Source organism: Lissotriton helveticus, chromosome 1_1, assembly GCF_964261635.1.
Source record: "Lissotriton helveticus chromosome 1_1, aLisHel1.1, whole genome shotgun sequence".
Taxonomy (NCBI): Eukaryota; Metazoa; Chordata; class Amphibia; order Caudata; family Salamandridae; genus Lissotriton; species Lissotriton helveticus.
The window spans coordinates 277268985-277280986 of NC_136057.1; the positions used below are offsets into that span (position 1 = coordinate 277268985).

The 12002-nt window shown below is 42.7% G+C and overlaps 1 protein-coding gene across 1 annotated transcript in view; it reads left to right on the forward strand.

Moving 5' to 3' along the window:
- The window catches only part of LOC144769361 (cystine/glutamate transporter-like), a 368176-nt gene that overhangs the window by 145130 nt on the left and 211044 nt on the right, over window positions 1–12002 (forward strand). The window contains exon 6 of the mRNA XM_078653416.1: window positions 254–298. Within this exon, the coding sequence (XP_078509542.1) occupies window positions 254–298 (45 nt within the window). The remainder of the gene's footprint in view (window positions 1–253; window positions 299–12002) is intronic.

Genomic DNA, 12002 nt, shown 5'->3' on the forward strand with positions numbered 1-12002 from the left:
ACAAGCCAGCAGTTTTCTATACTTTACAAACATCATTTAGGCTACCGGTCTGTTCTTCATATCTCTTTGTTTCTAATCACTTATTACATGCACCATGCCCTAATTACTTATTACATGTACCATGCATCTTGTTTCCTTTATTCCAGTTCTATGCCAAGCCTAGCATCCCTTTCCTATATTACAACTGCATTCACTATGCTTCAGTTGCTCTCCCTTATACTTAGATTTACACCTTTCTCGTTTATTTGGTCAGGTTTTTCACCAGCTATGTAACCGAGGAGATTGTAAACCCTGAACGGTGAGTTGATTTTATAATGTCAGAAATATCCTAACAGTGAATATATTTACTATTTCTATCAGTGTTAAGAACAATTTCACACCGCTTAAAATGTATACCTAATATTTGATGAAATGTTCTAATACTGTGACTTTACAAGTTTTGTTGATAGTCAAACAAAAGTAACCTTATCATCTGGCAGGCAGGTATAGTTGGTAATTTGACAGGGAGCTGGCAAGAGTGTAAGAAAAGTTTGCAGATAGAGAAAACAATCATATAATCAGAAATATACATTAAATGGATCTAGGATCGGAAGTGTTTTGAGGACAAAGTTGAAGTTAAATGTCTCTTATGGTGTAGAAGCATTTAAGGAGAATGTCTATATTTGCCAGATAACTAGCACATAAGTGTAGACGACCCCAAGCAGAGGATCACCCTGGGAGCCTGGTATTATGGTTTATCTCTAACAGTGGTTAATCAAAGTCACCGTTGTTGGTTTTGGATTCAGTATTTTTAGTGAATCCATACATGGAAAGATTAACAAGGGGTCTAATGAGGAACAACTTCGGTCCTTCAAAGAGGTGTTGAGAAATGTGATGAGTTTTCAATCGAATAGCTTCATTATAGTAATTGGTGATTTGAATGCCAAATGTACCCTGTCAAGGTAAAGGGTAGTCAGGGAGAAATTATGTCTGCATATAACATCCTTGAAGCATACTTCACTAGTTGTAAAATGTCATATTGTGTTAGGGACCTGACTCAGTACTAAGCAATTCAGCATTTGCTTGCTTGAACGGTTGTTTTATAACTGGCAACCCAGCTTCTCAAACAGTGAATGTATGGAATGCAACTTTGCCCAATTGATTATATAAATGTTCTTCTGGTATCTTGAATCAATAAAAAGGTTTATCTTACTAAAATAGGGGGGCAGTGGTCACTTTGCTATAACTGTGCTAATTGATCTATTTAGAATTAATCGTAAAAGAGTATCTTTTCCAGTATGTTTTGCTTGTTCAAGAAGAATTGTAGTTCGAATTGAAGATTTGAAGTGTTTCCATTGATTGTTACCCTTGTAATAATATTGAAACCATGAATGGCCAAACTGAATGGATCAAATTGTACAGAAGGTTGTAAAATGCTCAGTGTAGTAGTAGTAGAAAAATAGATTATTAGTTTATTAAAACCATAAACCTTGTAAAGGACATACATGGCATAACTTTTACCTCAATAAAATTCAAAATTCGAATCAATCATAATCAAACCTTATTGTTTCTTATATGGTGTGCCGATATGAAATTTAGGGTGACAGGCCATGAAAGCCTGCAAAGTTAATTAAGATCATGGATCTCGCAAAGAACATACAGGACAGTGTGCTTGTGCTCTATCCTGAAGCGGAAGCCGGGATTTGCGTGTTTGAATTGCCGTGACCCAATATTTTAATAATTACTGATACCTGCACTTGTGTTTTTATTATTTGTATTTAGTAGTGTGTAAACAGAATCGAGGGAATTTGACTGCTAAATTCGCTACATTGCACTTACTTGCCCAGCGGGGACCCGATTATCGGTCTCTGCTTTCAGAGCCCCTTCGCAGCCGATTTAGCGCTGCCCGGGCTCGATCTCCTTGCGGTCACCATCTTGCTTGAGGAGCTGGCGAGTGGAGCAGCGCTCGGCCCCTCCCCTTCCCGAAGGTACAAAGACCCTGATCACACAAGCACCGATTGACAGTGTGCTTGTGCTCTATCCTGAGGCGGAAGCCGGGATTTGCATGTTTGAATTGCCGTGACCCAATATTTTAATAATTACTGATACCTGCACTTGTGTTTTTATTATTTGTATTTTTAAGTAGTGTGTAAACAGAATCTAGGGAATTTGACTGCTAAATTCGCTACATTGCACTTACTTGCCTAGCAGGGACCCGATTATCGGTCTCTGCTTTCAGAGCCCCTTCGCAGCCGATTTAGCGCTGCCCGGGCTCGATCTCCTTGCGGTCACCATCTTGCTTGAGGAGCTGGCGAGTGGAGCAGCGCTCGGCCCCTCCCCTTCCCGAAGGTACAAAGACCCTGATCACACAAGCACCGATTGACAGTGTGCTTGTGCTCTATCCTGAGGCGGAAGCCGGGATTTGCGTGTTTGAATTGCCGTGACCCAATATTTTAATAATTACTGATACCTGCACTTGTGTTTTTATTATTTGTATTTTTAAGTAGTGTGTAAACAGAATCTAGGGAATTTGACTGCTAAATTCGCTACATTGCACTTACTTGCCCAGCGGGGACCCGATTATCGGTCTCTGCTTTCAGAGTCCCTTCGCAGCCGATTTAGCGCTGCCCGGGCTCGATCTCCTTGCGGTCACCATCTTGCTTGAGGAGCTGGCGAGTGGAGCAGCGCTCGGCCCCTCCCCTTCCCGAAGGTACAAAGACCCTGATCACACAAGCACCGATTGACAGTGTGCTTGTGCTCTATCCTGAGGTGGAAGCCGGGATTTGCGTGTTTGAATTGCCGTGACCCAATATTTTAATAATTACTGATACCTGCACTTGTGTTTTTATTATTTGTATTTTTAAGTAGTGTGTAAACAGAATCTAGGGAATTTGACTGCTAAATTCGCTACATTACACTTACTTGCCCAGCGGGGACCCGATTATCGGTCTCTGCTTTCAGAGCCCCTTCGCAGCCGATTTAGCGCTGCCAGGGCTCGATCTCCTTGCGGTCAACATCTTGCTTGAGGAGCTGGCGAGTGGAGCAGCGCTCGGCCCCTCCCCTTCCCGAAGGTACAAAGACCCTGATCACACAAGCACCGATTGACAGTGTGCTTGTGCTCTATCCTGAGGCGGAAGCCGGGATTTGCGTGTTTGAATTGCCGTGACCCAATATTTTAATAATTACTGATACCTGCACTTGTGTTTTTATTATTTGTATTTTTAAGTAGTGTTTAAACAGAATCTAGGGAATTTGACTGCTAAATTCGCTACATTGCACTTACTTGCCCAGCGGGGACCCGATTATCGGTCTCTGCTTTCAGAGCCCCTTCGCAGCCGATTTAGCGCTGCCCGGGCTCGATCTCCTTGCGGTCACCATCTTGCTTGAGGAGCTGGCGAGTGGAGCAGCGCTCGGCCCCTCCCCTTCCCGAAGGTATAAAATGGCTCCTCTTCCAAGGAAGCGCAGCGGACGGGCGCAGCGGGCACGCCGGCGGCGTGCCGAAGGTGCGCCAAAGGCAAGCCCGTCTGCGCCCGTCCGTGCACAAATGGGCCCTGGGACCAGCCATGCTACTCAAATACTTTCCTATTCCAGCATTGACCTGCTCAAATATAACAAAGGTCAGGGCCACATGTCTAGAGATGCGGTCCATAGGGTCAGGAAGCACGGGATCCTAGCCAACGGTACTCCCCCCATATCTCTATCTAACAAACTGAGTGCGGGTAGACATACGGACCCCTGCTCCCCCACATATTCCCTATCAATAATTTACCTCAATACCCGCTCTCTGGTAAAACACCAGATGGACATTTACTTATTATTAGAGTCTGAAAAACCAGACATTCTTCTGCTTACCGAGACCTGGTTGACTCTGAATTCCGCCCCTGATATAATAGCGGCACTCCCTTATGACTACTACATTATTCATGCCGACCGTAACTTAGGTAAATCCGGCGGAGGGGTAGCGGCTATTATTCGTCGAAAGCTGACAGTCACAAGTCTGACTTGTTTACAGCTCTCAGACACAGAAAACCTGGTGTTAAAATTTGATACTTCTCACACTATGGTGACCTGTGTTCTCTTGTACAGACCCCCAGCCCCCATGCCATCCTTTCCTCTTGCACTGAGCGAGCAAATTGCTAATCTCGCCATGGACCATGCTAGGATTGTTCTGGAGGGGGTTTTAATTATTGGTTCAATGACCCTCAGGAAGGCCCCCATTCGAGTGAACTCACAGAGCTCCTCACAAACTTGAATTTTACACAACGAGTGCAAGCACCCACCCATTGTAAAGGTCATATCTTAGACCAGATCTGGACTAATACCTCAATAACTACAACCCCAACTATCACCCCCTGCCTATGGTCTGATCACTTCCTGCTTAAATTCAATCTTGTCTATTTCCCAACTAGACCTACCATCACAAAAGCAGGTGGACAAGCAAGGAGATGGAATTCCTTGGATAGATCAGCTTTCTGTGAGACACTGGCCTCTACTACCCCCTTATTTCACTCTGATATTAATATTCATGAAGCTAAACTCTCGGGCTGGCTACAAGCTGCCAGCGATATCCACGCTCCGTATAAGCCAATCAAACTGGCTCAGCGAGCAGATGCTCAAAAATGGTTCACTCCTGAGCTAAAAGCAGTGAAATTGGCCCTGCGCCAATTGGAGCGACAATGGCGCCTCAACTATGCTCCAGACGCAAAGAGCAAATTTATTGTGGCTAGGAAGGACTATATGAAGTCCATCCTTTCCTCCAAAACCGCTTATTTTTCTGCCCGTATTCTCAACTCGACTAATAGATCGAAAGACATCTTTTCCATTTTTAATGAGTTGACAAATTTGGATAGTATACGTCCAAGGGTAGATTCGACACAAACCTTCTGTGATTCGCTCAATACCTATTTTATTGAAAAGATAGCAGACATAAAAGCCAGCATTGCTCAACCACTGAGTGCAGTGGTGCCACTAACATCAGCCGCCCCCAACAACTCTGACAACTTTAGCACCCTAGGCAGGTTCCCTCCGATCGTCCCGGAACAGTTCCAGCAACTTCTAGGAAGAATTAAATCCGGAGCTCCGTCAGACAAATGTCCCCCCTACTTCTTAAAAGAATGCCTTTCTGTCTTTCCCACCCCTGCCCTTACTCTCCTTAACCACTCATTATCATCTGGCTCGGTGCCCCGTGCCTTTAAGGAAGCCACGGTGATTCCACTCCTCAAAAAACCTGGGGCCGACCCCACTTGTAAGGCAAACTACCGCCCGATCTCCCTACTTCCTTTTCTGGCAAAAGTAATGGAGGCACATGTGGCCAAGTGCCTGTCTAACTTCTTGGAGGAATCCAACCGCCTCGACTCCCATCAGGCGGGGTTTCGCCCCGCTCATTCAACGGAGGCGGTTGTGACGGCAGTATTGGACACCCTCCGAGATGGTGTAGACAAGCGTCTTCCCCAGGCCCTGGTACTCCTGGATTTGTCGGCCGCTTTTGACACGGTCGACCATTCCATCTTGATCGAGTGTGTCACACAGGCCTGCATCCAGGGGTCTGCAGCCAGCTGGCTGAAATCCTTCCTGGAAAACCGCTCACAGACAGTCCGACTGGGAGAATTAGTTGGCACCAAACAAACTATTACATGTGGGGTCCCACAGGGATCTTCCCTGTCACCACACTTGTTTAACATTTACATATTCCCCCTGATCCAGGCACTGAGAAACCAACAAATAACGGTGTTCAACTATGCAGATGATTTGCAGTTGATTTTCTCTATCGACAATTCTGAAGCATCAATCTCCACCTTCCAATCTACAATGAGATTCATCCAAACATGGATGGACCAGAATCATCTAAAACTGAATCCAGGAAAAACCGAGCTGGTGCTCACTGGAGACAGTACCAGGCATTGGGGCCCGCACTACTGGCCGCCTGACCTAGGTCAAGCCCCTATCCCCTCCTCCTCGGCAAGGACACTTGGAGTCACCCTGAATAGTGATCTCTCACTAAGAACACAAGTTGGTAAGGTGGTCTCCAAGTGTTTTTTCCAATTGCGGAAAATCCGGAAAGTGCGACGTCTTTTAGCATCAGAAGCCATTACTCAGGTAGTAATCGCGACCGTGATCTCCCATCTAGATTACGCAAACTCTGTCTATCTGGGCCTCCCGCTTTTTCTTCTGAAACGTCTTCAGATGGTACAGAATTATGCGGCGAGACTGATTTTAAATCGTCCCAGCTGGATATCTGCCTCCCCTCTACTGAGGCAACTCCACTGGCTCCCTGTGGCTCAGCGATGCACTTTCAAGACGGGGTGCCTAATTTTCAAATCTCTACACTGTAAGAGCCCAAGGTTTATAGACAATCTAACCATCAAGTATGTCCCATCGCGGAATTTGCGTTCTGCCCACCTGGGTCTCTTGCAGATACCATCGTAAACGGTCTGGAGGCTGCAGATTTGGCACTCTGGCTCCCCGTCTGTGGAACACCCTTCCCTTGGAAATTCGGTACTGTCAGGACCTGCTTACATTCAGGAAAGCATTAAAAACATGGCTCTTCATTCAAGCATTCCAATAGATTTCCGTCGATTCCTTGCTCAAGTAGTCTTCCTTCTTCTGTCTGTTAGCGCCAAGAAACCAATCGGTGTTAGCGCGCTTTATAAATCATTTGTTAACATAACATAACATAACATACATAATAAGACATATACTTACAAATTAAAAAATTGTTGTCAAACATTATCGTTTCTTATTTGGGGAGCAAATACAAAATTTACTATACATCCTATTAGTAGTTTGCAGGGAAGAGCCAGTGTGCAAGATTAGGGTGACAAGCCGAGGAGTGCACATTTTATGCAGGGAAAAGGAGGTTATAATAAGACTGGTACAGGTTTAACAAGACGAGGCAGTCACGTTTGTACATTTATACATATTGCGCTGGGGGTGCAGAGCATCTGAGACATACATGAATGATATTTTATTGGTACATGGCTTTACGAGATGAGGAGCAGCTATTGTTAATTTCCATAGCAGCCCGTCACTTAGTGGTGAACCCCCGTGGGTTCTGGGCACGGGCTTTCTTCACAAGTCCACCCAAACCCCTTAGTGTCCGAGCCTGTGCCTTGACCAGGTTTTTTTTAAATGGTCAGGAACTGTATTAATCTAATATTCAACATTATATTTCTTAGGCCCAAAAATTCCGTCAGTATGGACAAACAGGTCCTGACTCCTAAGTTGTTAAACTCTCTTCTTAACAGTCTTCTTCGCTCTATGGCCATGTCAAGACAAATACAAATAATGTGCTCTAAAGTCTCATTCCCCTGGTGACATAGGCATCAGCTCTTGTCTTCTCCTTGGCTGTCTTCCCTCCATTCTGGAAGGAAATCTAACGTGGGTATTTCACCTAGCCTTAATGCCAGGTAAGTCTGCTTTTTCTTTCAATGGTAGGTTGCTTCCGGAAGAGGTGAATCTCTTAAAATACTTACATTGAAAAAATAACGTTTCCCATCTGATACTCTTTGATTAGCAATATGAAATATTCATATATATCAGTATCTGACAAAGATTTTAAAACTATAGCATTGAGGTTAACCCTATATTTACTTACTCTGTGCTATCTAGTAATATATACAAAGCAGGGGTTATTGTGAATGTGATTTAAATAAGAACTATTCAAATGTATGTATTTTATTGGATACTCAATTTTTTATAGAAGCAACATAAAATTTAAAACCAATTTCGATTAAGTATGGCATGAAGTCTCATCGGAATGCAATACATTTTTTATTTTCCATGTAAGACCATGATGTAATAATTACTTTTAGAATGTTTCTAAAGACGATAATAAGGAAACAGATTCTTTATAGGAATTATTTACAAATGTTTAATGTTAGAATAATAGGTGAATATTTAGACTTATTAACTACAGAGTTTACGAACTAATTTGAAATATGTGTTTTGAAGAATAGTCATTTGTATGTGTTGATTTTACAGAATCATAAGCAAATAATGGTAATTAGTCCTGATTACTGTGTATGCTATTGTTTAATAGACTATGGGCTAGGTATGTTAAGCGTTTTCAGTGTGGAGAAGTGTGGCTCACTGGTTAGAGGAGGCAGACCTGGAAGCAGAGGTCAGCCTGGGACCAGGGTTCAATTCCCGGCTCGGCGGGGTCTTGAGTCCTAAAATGTCCATGGACTCGACAATTCTCGCTCCGGTGCCTACTCGGTTCACACTCTGCGACCCTGGGCAATAGCTTGCTTAATCTCCACAACGGCCCCTCGCGGCGGGATGCCTGGCTTTCACCTTGCGGATACCCTGCTGGGGTTATGGGTTCCCTAAGCAAGCGCTTAGAAACCGCTTGGTGATTTGCGCTATATAAATTCCTGTACATTTACATTTACATTCATGTTCACAAATGGGCTGATTCACAGAATTTTTGTGATTACCTATTTTGCGAATGTATTTAGAGAATCTCAATGTGGGATTCTCTACATGCAATGCAGGAAGCGCTTTTTAAATAGCGACCCTGCTTTAAGGAATCAAAATTTACCACCAACTTCAAGTTGGTGGTAAATTGTTAATCCTTAGAAAAATGCACAATTTTGCATTTTTCTAAGTGCCATGTGGCGCCACATGTGCACACATGCATATTTCAGGGGTGCAACAGGGTGTCCTTTTGACACCCTTGCACCCTTGAAATTGCATGTGCAATTTGCGAGTACCTATTGCAAACTCGCAAATTACGCAGGAAATTCCTATTCATTCCAATGGGCCTCTAGGCACATAGGAATGAATGTGAAGGCATTCCTTAAAAGCGAATCGTAATTTGCGACTAGCTATTAGGGATATGTAGGAATCGCAAAATATTTGCAGAAACCTACATACATTGCATTTTGCGAGTCTATAGTAGTGAATCGGTAAAATTTGCTATTAAAGACTCGCAAAATGTAATCTTGATACGTATGGTCCCTGTTAGAAATCAGGTTTCTGAGTGACAAAGCAATGCACCTTGTCCAAGCAGAAGCCACAGTCAAGGATAATCCAGATACACACTAAAAGATAAGCTTGAATCAATGTGAATTTCGGGTTTGGAGAAGGCACGGAGAGAAACGGTAAGCAGCCCCCCTCCCTCCGCGCGTCTCCTTCCAGCAACTCGGCTTGACGTCGAGCAGAAGCTGACTGGAATTGTTTTCCTTTTTCCGCCTCGCTAGGTCCGGGTGCGGAGTGATTTTGAAAAAACATTACGGGCCAGTTCAGCATCAAAGAAAGGTAGGAGCCCGTTTTTCGTTCTTTAATGGGACGAACAGTGGCGCTTTAAGCTTCATTGATTTCATCTCCATACATGTTTTTCAATACAGAACAACTGGCACATGGTGACAATCCATCTGAAGTTTGGCCGGGAGACGGCACAGCGAAGGTCAGTCCCCTTTGTTATGATTTTGTAAAAAGCAAGTCCCCGTTTTGGCGCAATAGCTAAATGCGCTTTCTTTTGTTGTTATAAGGTACCCTCCAGCGAATAAAGCCCTAGGCGCCTCAGATTTATATAGAACGTGACGCCCTCGCCACATGACCCTAAAACCCGGTATGTACAGTCGGTAATTACTTCTGGAGAAACCGGGAGAGGCAATTAATTCAATTCAGTTCAAGTCCAGTAATTAGTCTTTTTTCTTTACATCCTACAGATATAAAGAATTAAAGCCCTGATGAGAGACCAGGGACAATAGACCTGGCCTCGAAACGCGTCGGCTTTGTGTTTGATGGAACATAATCATATTCTAATTTGTAAACAACAGCTAGGACCTAGTAGTCCAGTGATTTGTATCATTTGCCATTTATTTGGCACAAGTTCCACGCACATTTTGAAAAATTCATTTGTTGTCTATATGTATTGTTGGTAATTGTTTGTATGTTCTGTAGTTTGCTTTGATACTGTCTCAATTTATTCATAATTTTGTCATTATGTTTGTAAATAATGTTTAAATATTGAATGTATAGTGTTTATTTTTTGCTAGCATAACTTAAAAATTGTTGAAAAAATATGAAGTAAATGGCAATAAAAGATTTGCCTGGTTTGGAATGAATATTTATTTTTCCATCCATTTAAGTTGAGTTGAAGCAATTGTGGTTGAGACAATTTTTGCTGTTTACACCTTCTATAAGTGGCATTTCTAAAATAGTACTGTTAAATCCAACTTCACCAGTAAGTACGATTTATCAAATCTATTTCAAACATATGGAACATGAAAAAGCTAATCCTCTCTGCTCAGGGATTACAGCTTAAAAGTGATATAAGTAATTGCCAATGCTAACCTATAGGAGGAGTAGGCCCACAGTAGTGACAAATGAAATAGGCTGTTTGTAACTACCAGGACATGCAAAACATAAAAGTACATGTCCTACCTTTTAATTACATAGCACTCTATCCTTAGGGCTACCTAGGGCCATCCCTTACGGATGACTTGTATGTAATTAAAGGGGAGTTTAAGGTTAGGCAAGTAGTTTTAAATGCCAAGAAAAAGTGGCAGTAAACCTGCACACACAGGCACTGCAGTGGTAGGGCCAAGAAAGGTTTGGAAGGCAACTTATATGGGTGCCACAATCAGTCCTGCAACTCACTAGTAGTAATTAACGTACCGCCCTGGGTATTTGGTATACCACCTTACAAGGGACTTACAAATAAATTAAATATGCATATTAGTATACCAATTATACACATGTTTAGGGAAGAATCACATACACTTTCACACTGATTAGCAGTGGTAAAGTGCGAAGTGCTTTGACTCCTAAGGCTAACAAAATGATTCAGTAAAACGTGGAAGCAAAAAGCGAAAAGATTGGGAGCAGAACATCCTAAGGCTAACAAGTCTAACAGTCCCAATAAACTGAACTTTTACTGACTGACAGATAACTACCAAATAATTGTAGCTTGCTGCAAGCAGGGGTTCTCACAGTGAGTCTGTTATTAATGTTTTGTCAGGTAGGTCCAGGCTGTATGGGTGTTAGAATATGTGTGTCTTTAGGCATAGTCTGACATTTAAGATGCATTTTTGAAATCGTGTAGTTTAAGGTATGTAGTCCATGAAGGAGAAGCCCACATCTTATTGTATGATGTTAGCTTCTTTATGTTTTTCACTTTTATTGACTATTTATTTGTTATTTACCTTATTGAAGTCTGATGGATGACCCCACTTTTCATTGCCGGTCTGTGTCAGGCATTGCAAAACGGATGAGGCCATATTAAGCTCTATTAACTTGACTGTGAATTCCAAAGAATAATGTGGCATTGAGGAGAAGTGATGTCAAAATGTTGAGTATTCTATTTTAACCCCCACATATATTGAGTCCACAATATGGATTTTCACTATATTGTGAAGGTAAGTGAATGCAGAGTGTGAGAGACTAACCAAATAATCATCTAGACCCCAATATTTAGGTACGCTGAAACTTTATCTAAATAATTTCTCTCTAGCATCTCCAGTTGATCCAGCGGTTAGAGATTACATGTAGGAAGCTGGCTTTGTATATACTATACCAACGTAAGGCATAGTGAGCACAGTGGAGCCCCAAAGGTAGGCAGGGGTAAAAGTAGATAGCACCTTACTCTCTATATGTGGTAGTGTGGGTGGGCAGGAAGGCTTTATCAGAGGGAAGTGTTAAGCATTTATTTTACACACTCAGGCAAGAAATGATGTCACACACTCAAGACTGAACTTAGACTGATTTGTTTGTATCAAAATGCCTGGTGCAGGTAAGGGAAATAATACTTTGCAATACTTATGCAATTAATTACAGCTGAATGCAGGTTCAAATACAGTTGGTGATTTCCAGCCCTCAGCCTCACGCTCTCCAACGTCTACATGGCTCTGCTCCCCCCATCGTATGAACCTATGGACTCAACTTTGTGTCATACGCAGACAACACCCAACTCATCCTCTCCCTATCGAACAAACCCAACACCGCCAGACACAACTTTCAAGAAGGCATGGAAGCTGTCGCCAAATGGATGAAAAGCAGCTGCCTACAACTCAACACCG